Source organism: Miniopterus natalensis, chromosome 12, assembly GCF_054644295.1.
Source record: "Miniopterus natalensis isolate mMinNat1 chromosome 12, mMinNat1.hap1, whole genome shotgun sequence".
In the NCBI taxonomy this organism is placed as follows: domain Eukaryota; kingdom Metazoa; phylum Chordata; class Mammalia; order Chiroptera; family Miniopteridae; genus Miniopterus; species Miniopterus natalensis.
This window is the reverse complement of record NC_142092.1, coordinates 70,665,870-70,682,912: the sequence shown is the minus strand read 5'-3', so window position 1 is coordinate 70,682,912 and position 17,043 is coordinate 70,665,870. Positions and strand designations below refer to the sequence as shown.

The 17,043-nt window shown below is 56.1% G+C and overlaps 1 protein-coding gene across 1 annotated transcript; it reads left to right on the top strand.

The window, feature by feature from the left end:
* The first annotated feature begins 864 nt into the window (after positions 1-864).
* Positions 865-15,637, top strand: GTF3C5 (general transcription factor IIIC subunit 5). The gene is made up of 11 exons (XM_016196587.2): positions 865-1,234; positions 2,223-2,442; positions 4,076-4,274; positions 9,519-9,714; positions 10,592-10,696; positions 11,813-11,927; positions 12,349-12,429; positions 12,640-12,737; positions 13,601-13,683; positions 14,349-14,491; positions 15,233-15,637. The coding sequence occupies exons 1-11, from the start codon at positions 1,082-1,084 to the stop codon at positions 15,382-15,384; spliced, it is 1,545 nt and encodes a 514-aa protein (XP_016052073.1). The 5' UTR covers positions 865-1,081; the 3' UTR covers positions 15,385-15,637.
* The last annotated feature ends 1,406 nt before the right edge of the window (positions 15,638-17,043 follow it).

The window sequence follows — 17,043 nt, the reverse complement described above, 5'->3', positions numbered from 1 at the left end:
GTAGAACCCCTTTCTCACCCACAACTTCCTTGAATGGCTCCTGTCCCTGCTTCAGGGTCCTCCACCCAGCCGCTTACCTGCTGCTTCTCTTAGGTTCAGAGCAGTACCCTGCACACAACAGGCGCTTAATACCTGTATAAGAGATGCAAGGACTGACTGGGGCATTGGCGAGCATTCAGAGCAATTCCCTCCAAACAAAAAAGGGGAAAAAAATTTAATAAAACAAATAAATACAGAGCCCGGCCGGGCGCGGCTCAGCGGTTTAGCATCGACCTAGGATCCAGGCGATCACGGTTGGATTCCCCGGTCAGGGCACACGCCCGGGTCGCGGGCTCGATCCCCAGTCCGGCGCTTGCAGGAGGCAGCCGATCAATCCCGAGTCTCCCATCACTGATGTTTCTCTCTCTCTCTCCCTCTGAAATCAATAAATATATATTTTTTAAAAATAAAAAACAAAAAAACAAAGCGTAATTCCCCCGCCCCCTTCCCCGGCTCCTCCCGCAGCTAGAAACGCGTCGGGGAGCTGTGGGGGCTGCAGGGGTGACGGCCGCAGCCCCTAGAAAACGGAGCGGCCGACTCCGCGTCCAGGTAATCTTATTACTGAGACCTTCCCACGCGAGAACGCGGGCCGGAAGGATACCTCGACTCTCCCCGAGCCATCATTGGCTGGAACCGAGGAAGGGGCGGGAACTCGGCTTAGCCCTGGTTCCTTATTGGCTAAAACTATGGAGCTGAAAGAAGGGGTGGAACCTGCCTTCCGCCTGACTGTTCATTGGCTAAAACCTCGCGGGTAAGTGATAGACAAAGGCCCTTGTCCCGCCCCTCGAGCCAACCCTTTAACTTAAAAAAACACGGCGTTGAGGACAGAGTGAAGGTTCACCCCGGAGTCCTGGGGCCTTCCCTCGGACCTTTGCGCCCCCCCTCCCCTCCGAGGCCTTGGAGTCTCGCTGAGCCCGGGGATATAGAGAAAGGCGAGCAGTGCGGGAGGCCGGAACGAATCCTTCGCGGAACCATCGAAGCGAGGCCTCTGGGAGCACGCGGCGGGACTGACCGCGGCGGACCGGGCCAGACCCGCACAGGGATGGCCGCGGGGGCTGCCGACGCGGGGCGGGGGGTCGCCATCCCCGTGGAGCTGCGGCGCGAGCGGCGCTTGGTGTGCGTGGAGTACCCGGGCTTGGTGCGCGACGTGTCCAAGATGCTGTCGACCCTGGGCGGCGAGGAAGGCGTTTCCCGGGTGAGGAAGGGGGAGTCTCCGGGACCGCGGGAGGGACCGAGCTGTGAGATTAAGGCCGGAGGGGCGGGACCACCCGGGGGAAAGGGTGTGGTTTCCTAGGCGACGGAGCTTTAGGCGGGTTCTGGTGCGGGCAGTGGGCGGGGCTTTTCCTCGGAAGCCGAGGGACAAGGGCTGTAGGGAGATCCCGGGAGGGAAGGGGGTGTTCTTTGCATTCCAGCCTGGGCTGCCACAGCCCCTTTCCACAGGAGTAGAAAACAGAGGCGCGCGGAGATTAAGAACCATTGACCTACATGAGAGGGAGACGAAGTGTTCTGTTGTTAGGGTTAAAGGTAGCCATATAGTTCACTCTTCTGCAGCAGGAACAGTTGAGTGTCCAACATGAGCTAGGAGCTGGGCTAAGTGCTGTGCCCATATTTTCATTTAATCATCGTAACACTCCAATGAATAGGCGCTCTTATTATGTCCGTTTTAAGAAGGAGCCAAGGCTTGCAAAGGACAAGTAGCAGCTAGTCAGAGCCAAAATGCTTGTTACTGATGGATTTAATCTCTTTCGGACCTGGAAACACTTGCATACAAGACCCTTGGGGTGGGTAGTTAGTGCGCAGAGTAGGAAGCCCTGGACAAGTGGCCTCAGTTACCTCCACAGTAAACTCAGGTGATAATACCTCCCAGAAGCCACATCGGAGGAGTCCCCTGATTTCTGGCACTGACTGGGCATGACCGCTTTACTTAACTGGCAGTTATCTCCAGCTTCACAAACTGCTGAGAAGGAAGAGACTATCCTCATTTTCTCTGCCAGATAAAAACTAAGATACTTGGGTTTGAAAAGTGAGTCTTCGGGGACCTACGCTCTGAATGAAACATGAGCTTCCTGGCCCTTCCTTGGTCACCTGGGTCACCACCAGACTTTTGTTGAGAGAGAGGAACAGTTCCCTGCTGGCTGCTTAGCTGGCCACTGCTTCATCCATCTCCGTTGGCCTTGCCACAGATCTATACAGACCCCACCAAGAGGCTGGAGCTGCACTTCCGGCCCAAGGACCCCTACTGCCACCCCGTGTGCGCCAACCGCTTCAGTACTAGCAGCCTGCTGCTCCGGATCAGGAGGAAGACAAAGCGGCAGGAGGGGGTGCTGGGGCCCGAGGCCCACCCCAAGGTCACTTTCAATGTGGAGGTCCTTGGCACCGTCCCCACCATATACAAATTTCAAGGTAACTACAAAGTGTATTCTTATTGCACTCGGTTATCTCAGGGCCTGTGTCCCCACTGCTTGCCGGAGCCTTGTAGGTCAGCCACGTAAGTGCAGTGAGCCAGGAATGCGCAGGGGTGAGAGGTGAGGGAGCCTCTTCCCTCCAGCCAACAGCTTCCTGCAGACCCTGAGTGGGCTCACCGCTGCTCGATTTCTGCATTTTTATTTATTTATTAATCCTCACCTGAGGATATTGTTTCCATTGCTTTTCAGAGCGGAAGGAAGAGCGACAGAGATAGAGAGAAACATCGATGTGAGAGAGACACATCAATTGTTTGTCTCCCGCACCCACCCCACCAGGGCAGGGGATTGAGCCTGCAACCAAGGTACATGCCCTTGGCCGGAATGAAACCCAGAACCTTCAGTCCACGGGCTGATGCTCTAACCCTGAGCAAAACCGGCTAGAGCAGTTTCTGCATTCTTAAGAGAAGCTGGAGTTGCATGAAATGTGTCCTAATTTTCAAAGTTATTATGTGGGCCAAATAAAACTGGTCAGCAGGTCTCCAGTCCTCAGCCCCCCGCAGTGTTGTGAAACCTGATCTCCGTCTTCACTGCTGCTGGTGTTGCTCTCTCTGTGTCGCTCTCCCTTCCTCTCTGAAAAGCAATGGAAACAGATCCTCAGGTGAGGATTAATAAGCCTTTCCAGATCACCTCAGCCCCTTGGGACCTCATGTTCCTTGTACTCTTGGATGTCTCCCGTGGCTTCCTCAATCAAGTTTGCTACCCACAGGGAGCTCCAGTCAGGAAGGGAGGCAGTAAGGCGGGGGAGGGAGAAGGGGAGCGGGAAACGACACGGACTTTGGAACTGTGCCTTCCTGAGCAGATCACTAGGCTTCTCTCGGCCTCAGTCTCCTTGTCTGGACAGTGGGGCCCTGAGTTCGTTAGGCCCTTGTGAAGATTCAGGGAGGTGATGCCCATTAAGGGGCCCGCCCACTGTGTGCGGGGCACTTAGAAACGTTTAGTTGCAGCTGCAGTTCTCAGAATCTTAAGAAAGATTGAGAAGGTTAGAGGGGGATAGGAAGAGAAAAGAAACTAAAACAGGACCTGGACCCAGGACCCCAGGGGTTGGCATTTTGACTGTTGCTCATTCTGGTGGGATGTGGTATTCACCAGAGTGGGCTGGTTTTGCTCAGACAAGGCTTTCTGAGTGATTTCACTTTTCATCTCTAATTGAGCCAGCACCTCACCTGTCAGAGTGCATCCCTGGACTAGCAGCACCTACCTCACCTGGGAGCTTGTTAGAAATGCAGCATCTCAGAATCTGCGTTTAGCAAGATCCCAGCTGAGTCACAGGCACCTTACATCTCGAGAAGCGCTGACCCAGACTTTATTCTCATGTACCACAGAGCCCTACCCCACTCCCCAACCTTCACATACTATTTATCCAAGTGACTTGGAGTGCATGGGAGCATTGCGGAGGCGTATGGTTTCAGCTCTTGCCACAAAGGCCCACAGTCTCCACCGTGGGGCTTGCTCAGCACCTCCCCAAGGGGACATGGGCCTTGGTGCATGGGAGCTGCCCCTTCCTGGGCAGGTATAATAAGGAGAGTTGTCCCTGGCTGCAGTGTCGGCCACCGCTCTGCCTCTCCCCCCAGGAATGTCTGACTTCCAGTACTTGGCCGTGCACACGGAGGCGGGCGGTGCTCACAAGTCAATGTATGACAAAGTGCTCATGCTCAGACCCGAGAAGGAGGGCTTCTTCCATCAGGAGCTGCCGCTCTACATCCCTCCGCCCATCTTCTCCCGGCTGGACACCCCGGCTGACTACTTCTATCGACCAGAGACTCAGCATCGGTGAGTCCCACCTCTGCAGTGTCAGGGGCAAAGCAAGGGCCCTGGGCTGGGGCGTGACTGCCACTCAGCGTCAGAGGCCTCAGGCATGCCCTTAGCCTGTCTGACCTCAGCTCTCATCTCAAAAACCCGATACTGAGTACCTACCCAACAGGGGCATTAGGATTCAATTTAAAATACACGGGAAGTTTCCGCACACGGCCAAGTACACAGAAAGCCCTTGGTGAGCGGTGCCTGTGTGCTCATGAGCTGGAGGGCCCTTAGAGGACAGATAACCTAGCTCTGGGACTTGGTTCCAGCCAAGAAATGGCTTAGTCCCTGGTCATTGCCACCCTCCTGACCTTGCTGTCACCAGTAATGACACTACATCAGAAATCCCACCTGCGAGTGTCCCCCTCTGAGCCCAGCACTTTTCCACCACCTCCGTTTCCCGCCCCTCGCCCTCCCTGTCCCCATCCCTCCCAGTGACTTCATGACCATCTTTGTAATTCATCCTCGCTGTGCCCATCTCCCTTTGCCACACTCACCTCCAAACACCAGCCCTAGTTTGCCCCAGCTGTGTGCCACCTCCTGAGGTGCCATCGCCCTCGTGGTTGCCGTGACCTTGCTTACTATGTTCTTGCTCACTGTCTGTCCGCTCGCGAGAACACAATCTCCTGAGCAGAGGGATGCGTGTCTCTTCACTCAGGTGATTTCTCTTACACTGAGAGTGAGAAAAGCCAGGTGAACACGCATCATGGTGTGTATCACAGCCGTCTCCCAGCCTGCAGCCATGTGCTCCCCAAAAAGAACATGTGTGAGTGCTGCATTTGTATAAACGAAATGCTTTCATTTAGACAACCTTGACAGTATGGAGAGACCCCCAGAGGTTATAGGCAAGGCAGGCCTGGCCATGTCAAATGTCGATTTTACATTAGAGCCCAGCCACACAGTGATAGGAAAGAATGGGATTTCCTTTGTCTAAAAGCCAAGACAGAATAGTATTTAAAAAGAAAAGAAAAACCTGAGTTTGAAAATGCCCAATTTGAGAATAATATCATAGCCCCCTCCATGGCCAGTGATTTAGCATCTGAGAGAAGCTCTGTGCATGTTTTGACAAAGGGGAGATGGGGCTCGGGGTCAGTGACTGGTCCAGGGCATATGGCAGCCCCGGAGCCCCTGACTTCTGATCCCAGCCCCTCGCTCATTGCCGTGCAGTCCGTATTTTTGCATGCTTTAGTTTTTCAAATTATACACAAAAGGACACAAAGTTCTAAATGTCTCACTTTCAGTGTGAGCTCCCTGGAGGTAGTGATTACACTAAGGCCTCTTCTGTTCTTTGTTGCAACCCTGGTGTCCAGAACAGCTGGCCTGTGAGAGGCCCTCTGCCAGTATTTATGACCCCAGTGGATGAAGCGTTGGGGGAGCAAGAGTAGGAAAAACAGATTAGCAAAAGGAAAAAGACAATTTGAGAAATGGCCCATAGGTGGTGATAGTCGTTAAAGGATTATTCATAGCATGTTTTAAACTTCCAGAAATGTGGAGGACTTTAGCGCCTGCTGACCTGGTAGCTGAGCGTCACCTCCCCTCTGGCTGGTGAGGGCTGCCAGCTGTGCTCAAGCCCATGGCCCCAGTGCCTCCAGAGCAGAGCAGCTGGTGACTAGCCCTGGCAAAGATGTACCCTGGGCCCTGCACCCTGCATCCCTGGAGGCCTTGCTCAGAGCTGTTCCTACACCACAGAGAGTGAATTGGGATGTCGCCTTTTGGACTTGAAGACCCATCCCCAAAAGTGTGCACCTTGAGGTGTGGAGAAACAGACACCCTCTACTGACGGGTCTCTGAGAATGAGGTCAGCTTTTTTGGCGAGCAGTTTGGCAAAATCTGTTACGATTTTAGATGTTCTTTTTCTGTTTCCCAAACATTCCCATCCGTAGAAATTTATCCTACAGTGACTCTCACCTAAGAGTTCAAAGATCCAGTTATGAGAGGATTTACTGATTGTTGGCTGCAGTAAGAAGCTGGGAGCTGGTGTGGGAGAGCAGGCGGGCGCGGGCACCGCGCTCAGGTCCTGAGTGAGCTGGGGCCTCCCTCACAGCGTCCCGTCTATGTGGGAGATGGTGACAGTACACACTGCCCTGCCGTGCTGGGGGCTCACACGGCAGATTCTTGAAATAGTTACAGTAGCAAGTGCCTGGCAGGGTGTGATAAAGTAATAAATCAGTGATCAGTCCCTGACAGGGACGTGGTCAGTTACGTGATGGACCGTCTGTCCCAGGGAACACCGTGCAGCCTGTAGGAGCTGGCTCGTGGATTGACGTGCGTGTCCAGGGTACACCCGCTCTATGAAAGAGGCAGGTGTTAGAGCAGGTTCTGTGGTATAAAAATAAACTGGTGTGATGCTGGAAGCCTAGAAAAACCTGGAAGGCTGGGGTCCAAACTGTTATCTCTGTATGGGAACTTTCTCTTACCTCCTTAAGTATTTCCTGCAACAAGTAGTGACCACCTGTCATGGCCCCAAGCACTCTCTGGAGCCTGGCGTCAGGGAGGACAGGACATGGAGGGTCTGGGAGTTGGAGAGCTGGATGGAACATGGGTGAACAATGAGTGTCCACATGCTTGTGTGACAGGAGATGAAAGGGAAGTAGTCGTAATGGACAGGGAGGGGGGCAGGGGCTAAGGGTGTCAGAGAGGGCCCTCAGAGGAGCTGACATTTGAAACAGACCTGAGCGATGACAGTGCTGGGCAGGTGAAGATCCGGGAGGACATTCCAGACCAGGGGATTATCAAAGTACAGTCAGGGGACTGGTCACCCCAGAGAAAGGTAGGGGTGAAGATCTCGCAGATCCTGCTCAGGGGCCTGATTTTCTCCTAAGGAAAAGGTGTGGTGTTCTCCTCCTTAAAAAAAATTTTTTAGAAAGCTCCAAACATACCCAAAAGTAGAATTATCTGTGGGACCCCCACCTACATCACCAGCTACAATAACTAGCAACCTTCCACTGCTCCCTTTATCTCCACCATCCCCACCCCAGCGCCACAGCAGATCCTCAGGAAACAAGTCAGCGTGTGTCTCTAACAGGGAGGGACTTGTTTTAAAAGACTTATCTGCAATGCTGTTACCATAGGTAGCAGATTTACACTCTTCCTTACTGTCTTCCAGTACCCAGTCCTCATTCAGTTTCCCCGGGTGTCTCAGAAGGGACTCGAGAGCCAGGTGGGCTGCACAGTCACTGTGATTGACGCCTCAGGCCTGTCGAACCCATAACATCTCCCCCAACCCCTCTTCTGACTGCAGGAGGAGGGCGGGCTTGTTAGAAAGAGCAGGCTTCCCTGAAGTGCACAACTAAGTCGGCCCCAGCCCCTCCTGCTGGGAGTGACGTGTCTGTCTGGGTGTTAGTGCCACTGAGCTTAAAGCAGAGGGCGATAGAATCCATTTTTAAAATGTACGTTTCTGAGACGTTCTGACTATTTTTCTCCTCACAAGCATTTTACTCTTATAAAGTCAGAAACAAACAAATATACAGAAGAGAATAGAGCCCCCAGTGCACTGTAGCCTCGACTCCAGCGACAGTGTCTGAGTCACTTTTCTGTCCTGCGGGACACCAGGAGGGCACCAGGGAGGAGGGCCAGCTGTCCTTGGACCCACAGGCCCTTTGTCCTTGCCACGTGGTTTATCAATTTTCCAGCACACAGAAAGCATCTGCCTTTTCTCCCAGGGCTGCCATCGACTGCTGTCGCGACGGCCTTCCTGGGGCTCGGGGACACAAGACTGCGGGAGGCTGGCCTGGTGGCTCCTTCCTCCTCGAGGAAGCTGGAGTGGGTGCGGGGAGCCCTGGCCCTGCAGTGAGCCACTTTCCTTCGTGGGGTGTCTGGGGTTTCAGGGAGGTGTCTTTGAAGACAGGATACTGTTGCTCCTGTTCCAGATGGTTTCTGATGGAGTCACGTTTTTTTTTAAAAAAGACACAGACTCAATCCTGTGTTTATAGTTTTGTTTCCTAATGTGAAAATCACTTTGTTCTTCATAAATATGCAGATGGCATGTACTCATATAGAAAATTAAGGTAGCCTGGCCGGGTGTGGCTCAGCGGTTGAGCGTCGACCTAGGATCCAGGTGATCGGGGTTCGATTCCTGGTCAGGGCACATGCCCGGTTGCGGGCTCGATCAATGACTCTCTCATCATTGATGTTTCTATCTCTCTCCCTCTCCTTTCCTCTCTCTGAAATCAATAAAGATATATTTTAAAAAAAAAAAAAAGAAGAAAATTAAGGTAAAAGGGAAACAAGTTTAAAAGGTAATAATCACCTGAATAAAATTGTGGCGTCCAGGACATACTTTAAAATATACTTGAAATAATTTAGGGAGTTTGGGGTGGGGTGCAGATGAAACGAAACTGGCTGTGTGATGATAATGCGTGAAGCTGATGAGGGGCTTGTGGGGGTTCATACTTTCCTCCCACTTCAGTTTGGGTTTGCCGCTCCTGACTCCCCGCCTTAAAGAGCTGACACTCTGGGTACCTTGGGATTCACTTTCCTGGGCATGTTCTGTGCCAACTAGAGAGACCCAGCGTAACTAGTGTCAGAACCTTTGCTTTTTGCCTCTGCTGCGTGACACTTGGTGACGTCCATCGTTTCTTCACTTGGATGTTGTCTAGTTGCCTCCAGTTAGACTCGATTGTCAGAGGGCGGCCAGCCTCCCTGTGCGTGAGCCCCAGCTCTGACTAGGCACGTTTCTAACCCCTGTGGCCTCAGCTACTTCACAGGAGAGTCGGTGCTTGCTCGTAGGTGCTTTGGAGGGTTGAGTGAGTGAATTTACAGGTCAGCGAGCAGAGCTGTGGTCTGGCGGCGGGTCGGTCCCGTCCTGTGTGGCTGCACGGTAACTATTTCACCGTTCCCGCCCGATGGGTATTAGGTTGTTCCCAGTGTCTCACTGGCTGATGGGTGCGCGCATGAGCCGTCATGAGCCGCGAATAGGAGCCCCCCTGCACACACACGCTCAGCCTCTGGGACCTGTCGGCCCTGCCCAGCTTCAGAGCTGCAGGCCCAGAGCCTCTGTGAGCTGTCTGGTGTCGCTGGCCCTTCTCCCCATGGTCAGCTGAGAACAGGCAGGAGTAGCTGGCGCTGAGACCCTCTCCCTTATGCAGATTGCAGGGAAAAGCACACAAACATGGGCCACCAGCGTCACAGGCCTGGTGGGCTCCCTGCCGGGTGCAGCCAGGCTGTGCCTGGGGTCGCCTCAGCACTCCAGTTCTCATCGGTCCTCTCTGCCCCCAGGGAAGGCTACAACAACCCCCCCATCTCAGGTGAGAACCTGATCGGCCTGAGCAGGGCCCGGCGCCTCCACAACGCCGTCTTTGTGAACTTCGAGGACGACGAGGTGCCCACGCAGCCGCTGGAGGCTGCCGCGCAGACGTGGAGGAGGGTCTGCACCAACCCCGTGGACCGGGCGGTGGAGGAGGAGCTGAGGAAGGTGAGCGCCCACGCGCTGGCCGCCCCCGCGGGCCCCTGGGCTCGCCCTCAGCTTTGTCTCTGCAGTCGGCTGGGCTACTCTTTTAAACTGCTTTGTTAGCATGTGGGACGTTTTCACCTCCAGATGTCACACCTGAAGGCCGTGCCAATGTAAGCTGACTGCCAAGGTCGAAAACACTACTGAGAATTCTCTGTTGGGTCCCTTAGGGAGGTAAACAGCCAGAGCATCGTTCAAATACGGCTTTGGTGCTGAGCTCCAGGATCCTGGACGCTCTCTTTCATTCATTCATGGGTTTGCTTCGTGCCAGATGCACACACCCTGCCGCGTGCCAGGCCCATGCTTCCCCCAGTCAGTCGGAGGGCAGTCCTGCCCTGCCTTGCCCTCTGGGTCTGGGGAAGACGCAGGCTGGGGCTCTGCTCCTGATACCCCGCAGGCGCGGACAACAGGTGCTTGGTGAGGCCACCTCCCTGCTGGCTGAGGTGCGCCTCTTGCTGAAGTTAACTGTTTCTTGTGGGGTGGAGTGCTTCTTAAAGAGACTGTATGGACCCCGTGCAGTGTTTCTAGCAATCACAGGGGGAGGGGGCACTGTCTGAGGCTTCTTTTCCCCTGGACATGGCCCGATCCTAACTTGGCTCAGGGCCCTCCCTGCCCTGGCCCTCCTCACTCCAGCCATACTGGCCCTTAGCCCTCCTCCGGGCCAGGAGGGATGAGCTGTGGATGCATTGGCCCCCGGAGGCCAGTCCCTGCTGGGTCAGTCCCTGCCCTCCAGCAACTCCTTTGGGAGGGTCCTCTGGGCCCAGCCCACGCTGTGCAGTCTGAGCCAGTGGGCAGGAAGCTGCTTGTGCTCACCAGCCTCTGCCTTGATGCCTCCCCCCAGCTGTTTGACGTCCGTCCCATCTGGTCTCGCAACGCCGTCAGAACCCAGATCAGTGTCCACCCTGACAAGCTCAAGGTTCTGCTGCCCTTCGTGGCCTATTACATGGTGAGTGTCTGCCCAGCTGTCCCCCTTGGTTCCCACCAAGAAATTTCTGATGTAGTGTCATGTTGATCCCCAGCACAACCTCTTGAAGCCACAGCCAGAGCAGGTGGCCCTGTCCTGGCACCCCCAAAAAGGCCTCCACAGCTCTTAGAACACGTTGGGCCCTTGGGATGATTTTAGGATGAAAGAGTAATTTCGTAACTTTGATGTGAAGGGATTCTATGTCTTCAAGTGACCCTGTGCTGAGAATTCCCTGAGGACCAGGCACTGGGTCGAGTGCTGTGTGCACATCTGTCCTTTTTTCTTCCCCGGGGGCTGCAGCAGATTCCCTTTTCACCTGTGAGGAAGAGCCTGGGCACAGAGAAGTGACTTAAGGTGCCACGGTTTTACAACCAGTGAGTGGCAGAGCCACCCAGGGTTCCCACCCTGTCTGACTGCAGAGCCGGGGCCCCTAACCACAGTGCCACTGGCCCCAACACATCCCACCTGGGTTTAGTAGGGTTCATTAGGAGATCCACCTTGGACTCAGTCCAGGTGGGTGGAGATGGGGGTGTCACTGAGCTTCCCAGAGGGGCTGAGGGGAAAGGATCCTACCTGCTAGGGTCCCCATGCAGAGTGTTGCAGAGGCCAACATGAGATGTGACGGTGACAAGTGGTGTCAGGTAATGACGGTAGTGACAGGTGATGACAGGTGGTGGGGCACAAGAAAGGCGCATCTCTTCTGGGCTTAGAGAGTCGCCATCTATCTTTTCACATGGGCTTTCCAGACACGAGGACCTCTGGAGTACTTCCCATCCCTTAGGACAGAAATCACATTTACTGAGGACTTACTATGTGCCAGGCATCATGGTACAGGCTTCAGGGGCTTCATCTCATTTAATCCTCACAAACTCTGTGGGAGAGGGGGCTCATGTCATCTCCATCTAACAGACCAGTGCTTGGAATGACTGAGTGACCTGTCCAAGGTGATAGCCACATGTGGCAGAGCTGGGACCGGGTTCCAGAGCCATGTGTCCAGCTCCACTCGCCCCCTCCCTGGGCAGCATCTGGCCTGCATGTCTGTGGGAGCCGGGTCTTGGCCTTGGCCCCACTTCCCACTCCCACCTTTTCTGCCTACAGATAACAGGCCCCTGGAGAAGCCTGTGGATTCGATTTGGGTATGACCCCCGAAAACACCCAGAAGCCAAGATTTATCAAGTTCTTGATTTCCGAATCCGTTGTGGAATGAAATACGGTAAAAGTTACTAAAACCTGGCTTTCTGTTTTTCTGTTCCTGGCGTTCTCTTTTGTGATGAGGGTGCATCCACATGGAGAGGATAACAGGCCTTGCCCCGGTGAGGTCTGAGATGAGGTGGACTTGAGGACGCGAGCTTGGGCCTGCTACACGGCTGACCCTCAGGTTACTGAACCACAGTCGCCCATTCTCTTGGTTATTCCGGTTTCTGTGGCTCCAGTGGCGCAGGCCAGGCAGCCAGTCTGTCCAGTCCCCAGGCCTGCAGCTAGCCACTGCGCCCAGAGCCCCAGCATGTGGCCCTGCAAGGTCGATGCTAGAACACGGTGGCTCCTACCCCAGGTCGTCTCAGGAGCTGTCCCCAGGGAGCCCTGGGAGGGGCTCTGTGACTGCCTGCACCTGACGTATCCTCTCTCGCCTGCAGGTTACGCCTCCAACGAGATGCCTGTGAAGGCCAAACGCAGCACCTATAACTACAGCCTCCCCATCACTGTCAAAAAGACGTGTAAGCACCTTGGCTCACTCTGCGAGTTAGGGCCTAGGGGCCCTCACACCAGCGCTGAGGTCATGGTTTCTGGACTGGGGGGGGGGGGGCATCCCCAGGGGGACATCCAGGGTGGTGCAGGCCAGTGCTCCACAGGGAGAGATGGGGTAGATTGGAGGGAGCATGAGGGAAACACCCCTATATTCCGAAGCACTGCTGTCATCCCTACAGCCAGCCAGCTTGCCACCATGCGTGACCTGAAGCAGGGCCTGGGCCCATCAGGGTCAGCTGGTATGCGGAAATCGGCCTCCAACAAGTACAAGCTCAAGGTGGGTGCCCCCGGAGCCCCGGCGAGAGCAGCTGCCCTCCTGGTTGAGAGAGGAGTGGTGGGGAGGGGAGCACCTGCCTCATGCAGGCCTGGCACACACACTACACCCTTAGGATCCAGGGTGCTGCGTGGACGAGTGCCCAGGGTCCTATCCTCACAGGCTCACACTGTCATTAGCAGTTACTCAGCAGTGGCGGCAATTCCCAAAGGCTTTTCCAAGCAGCTCCACAGTCCGGGGCAGCCTGCATCCCCCACCTGGGAGTGTCCTGCCTCACATGGGGTGGCAAAGAATGTGAGTGCCACTGAAAGGGGTGGGAGTCAGGTGCTGTGAGGGATGTGGCTGGCTTCTCAGTGAGACAGCCACACCATCACCTGACAGCCGTCGCCCTCATCAAGGCCTCATTTTTGGCCATTACCCCAACACGAGAACTTCGTGGCTGGGTAGGGAAAACAGCAAGACACTCGGTTACCCCGCGTCTTGTCAGGGCGCTGTACAGGGCTACGCAAGGTGACCGATGAGCAGAAGTTGGCACGGAATGGGAAGGGCAGACTGCAGGAAGCGCACACAGCGGGGCCCGGCCCCAGGCGGTGGGACACCCCGTCCACTGCACTGGCCTGCCGGGCAGGAGGCTCTCGGTTCCAGGGTCTGCCCCTCCCAGGGAGTCGGGGCTGGTTTCCTCCACATCCCCCGGCTTTGGGCCTGTCCGCCGCACCTGGATCCAGGAAGGAAAGGCAGGCCTGCCAGGCCCAGGGACTAGCTGACTCCTTGGAGAGGCCCCATGGCCCCAGGGTAGGGGTCTCTGGCACCACCCTCCCCCAGGGCAAAGCTCCCCAACATGCCCTGTGTCTTCCCTCTTTCCCCAGGACTCAGTTTACATCTTCCAGGAGGGCGCCTTGCCACCGTACCGACAGATGTTCTACCAGTTGTGCGACTTGAACGTGGAAGAGTATGTACCTGAGGGGGCCCGTCATGGGGCCATGTGACGGGTGTCAGGGCTGAGAAACTGCCTGGGGACCACAGAGCTCCCTGCACGGCCTCCATTTCTGTCAGCCTTGCTCTCAGTGAGAAGGCTTGCCTGCCTAGGATTTAGTGCTGCCTGCTGAGTCCTCCATCTAGGCTCAGGAGCGGCTCCCAGGGTCACTGTGGGCCACACCTCTGAGCAGCTGGCTGTTCGGTGTCCCGGGCACAGCGCTGGCCTGGCTGCAGACATGTTGCCTGTGGAGCCTGCTTCTCCATTGCCCACGTGCGGGCTCATGACACAGTCCTAACCCTTCAGAACTGACCAGAATCCCAGAAACCTTTAATCTGGTTGTTCTTAGAGATGTTTAAAAATTGGGAGAGGGGTACTGGGGTGGGAAAGCTGGGGGCACGTTAAATGCAGCTTAAAGGCTGGTGAGAGCTGTGACTCGCCAGGAAAAGGGGTATGTACCTCCCTGTGCAGCTTGAGGGGCTGGGAAGCTCACCGGTGTTCCTGGGTGTCCTCGGTGCCGGCGCCGTCCCTCCCATGTCGCTCTAAGTGCTGTTTCTCTAAGCACAGTGCCCTCTGCCACACTGCTTACCGGCCCTGTTAGCAGGAAGCCACCCTGGAACTCGGTGTCCCAACCCCTATAGGTTGCAGAAGATCATTCACCGCAACGACGGGGCCGAGGAGACCTGCACTGAGCGGGACGGGTGGTGCCTCCCCAAGACCAGCGACGACCTGAGGAACGCCATGTCCACCATGATCCGGCAGACCATCCGCTCCAAGAGGCCTGGTGAGAGCCGCTTGGGTGGAGGGGGCAGGTGCCTTGGCCCTACTCTGGGGACAGCAGGTGTCCTTCGTGGACCCATTCTTGAGAAGCTGCAAGGAGGTGGGCTCATCTGACATGTTCCCGCTGCATGTGCTTGCAGTCTGTCTGTCCTCCCCTGGGAGAGCAGGGGCAGTAGGAGCTGGGTCCTGTCACCCTGCCTGGCCTGCCCATGTGGGGGGGTGGCGGGGAGCCCTGGTAGCTGGGCCTCTGAGGGAGGGGAGTGAGTACTTGCCGGGCTGTGGGTCTGATGAGGCTGGGGGTGGGAAGTAAGCAAGAGGGCCCCTCGCAGAGGGATTCTCCAAGGCTTGGGTAGGGGGTGTCCCAGAGCCTGCGCTATCCCTGCCCAGGGAGCTGATGGGAGCAGAGGTTCTTAGCCTTGTTTGGGGCACAGCTCCCTCAACAATTTAATCAAGGCTGTGGGCCCTTTCCCCAAAAAAACGCACCCACAAAATATCATGCACATGTCTGGGGAGCACTGGGCCCATGAGGCTGCCTGAGGCACCTCGGGGAAGTGGTGTGCAAAGCTGGCAGCCTCCATGTTTCCTGGATGTGCCCGAGCCCAGGTCCCTGGCACCCACACTCCACAGCGCGCCTGCCGAAGCCCAGGCACCGTCGTCCTGAGGGCCCTGGAGTGCAGGAACCTGTTCTGGAGTTGGGGCTGCCAGGAGCCTGCTTTGGAGCACTTGGCCTGTCTCCCGCCTCCAGCTCTCTTCCCCAGCCCGGCCAAGGCCGATGGAGACGGCGGTGGAGACAGCGGGAAGGACCAGCTGGCCTACGAGTCTGGGGAAGACGAAGACTTCAAGCCGTCGGACGGGAGCGAGAACGAGATGGAGACGGAGATCCTGGACTACGTGTGATGTGGCTGGGCCCGGGCCGGGCGCCAACCAGCCGCAAAACGGCCTGGGAGGCCCCTCTGAGGAAATGGGACCCCAGCGCTGGGTGCAGCTGACCCTGGTCCTGCCTGTGACCTGCTCAGGGCTGCCATCGGGCCCTGGGTGGTGGGACATTCCTGAAGGCTGTGCCCTGGCTCCCGCAGTGTGAGCCAGCCCAGTGTCCAGCGGGCTGAGACCAGCAAGAGCTGGAGGGGAAGATGGTGCGAGTGGGGCTGGGGCTCAGGCTCAGCTGGGGTCTCGTGACCAATGGCAGGGATGGCACCAGGAACCTGGTGCATGGTCACAGCTGGCAGGAGACTGTCCTTGGGTTTAGAGCCTACCCTTTTGGGATAGGCTGGCAAAGACAGGCCCAGCTGGCATTGTCCTCATTAAAGACAGTTCCCCAGGAGACTTGGTGTCAGTGTGGTGTCCTCCAGGGGCTCGGGCTCCCGCTGGTCCATTGTGGTTCCTTCAGTCACTCGTGCAGTGACCTCATGGGGGTGATGCTGGGACAGCTAAGAACATGCCTGATCCCCTCGCAAGTGGGTCGGGTGAGAGTCCCTGTCCCCGAGGGTCCTACAGCCTCCTGTCCATTCATCCCTTAGTGCTACAGACAGGTGTGTTCTTGAGAGGCTCATAGGAAACAGACCCTGTGGTCCCACGGCTGCCTGGAGTGGAAGCGGCGGCGCAGGGCCCCGGGTGAGCCCCCCCAGGACAGACCGGGAGCCCCAGGGGCTCACAGTGCTAGAAACCTTCCTTGTAGAGGAGGTGGCCCAATGGCCCTGACCTTGCTGCTGGGGCCAGGGCACAACCAACACTGCCAGAAGCAGCTCTTCCCAGAGGCAGGCTGGGCCAGGCCCATGCTTCCTGCTCCCCTCTCCGTGTGCTTTCCCTCTGAGGCTCTGCTCTCTGCCAGTGGATCTCAGCTGGGGCTCTTCCACTTCTGAGCTGTGCTAGGAACCCCGAACCTCAGAGGGAGAGGATCTGGTTCTGGTCCCCATCTCCCAGGAACGGCCTGTTCCCTTTGCAGACCTGAGGAAGGTGAGCCTGGGGCAGGGACCTCGCCACACCCACCCTCTGCCACTGAGCCCAGCCTCACCCAGAGTCCGCTGACATCTGCCGTATGCGTGAAGCACACAGGTTCTGCCAATTAAAAATGGAGCTGCCATTTGACCCAGTGATCCCACTTCTGGGAACATATCCTAAGAAGCCTGAAACACTAATCAGAAAGAACATACACACCCCTATGTTCACAGCGGCACAGTTTACAACAGCCAAGATCTGGAAGCAGCCCCAGGGCCCGTCAGGAGATGATGGATAGAAAGCTGTGGGACAGTCACACCGGGGAACACTACGCAGCTGTAAGAAGAAGGACCTCTTATCCTTTGGGACAGCACGGATGGGCCTGGAGAGCATTGTGCTGAGTGAAATAAGCCAGGCAGAGGAAGACAAGTACCACGTGATCCCACTCATGTGGAATCTAATGAACAAAATAAACCGACGAACAAAATAAAACCAGAGGCATAGATGCATGGAACAGACTGAGGGATCTCAGAGGGAAGAGGGAGGGGGGAGGGAAGAGATTAACCATAGAACTTACATGCATATGTGCATAGCCCAGGGACATAGACAATAGGGTGGTGA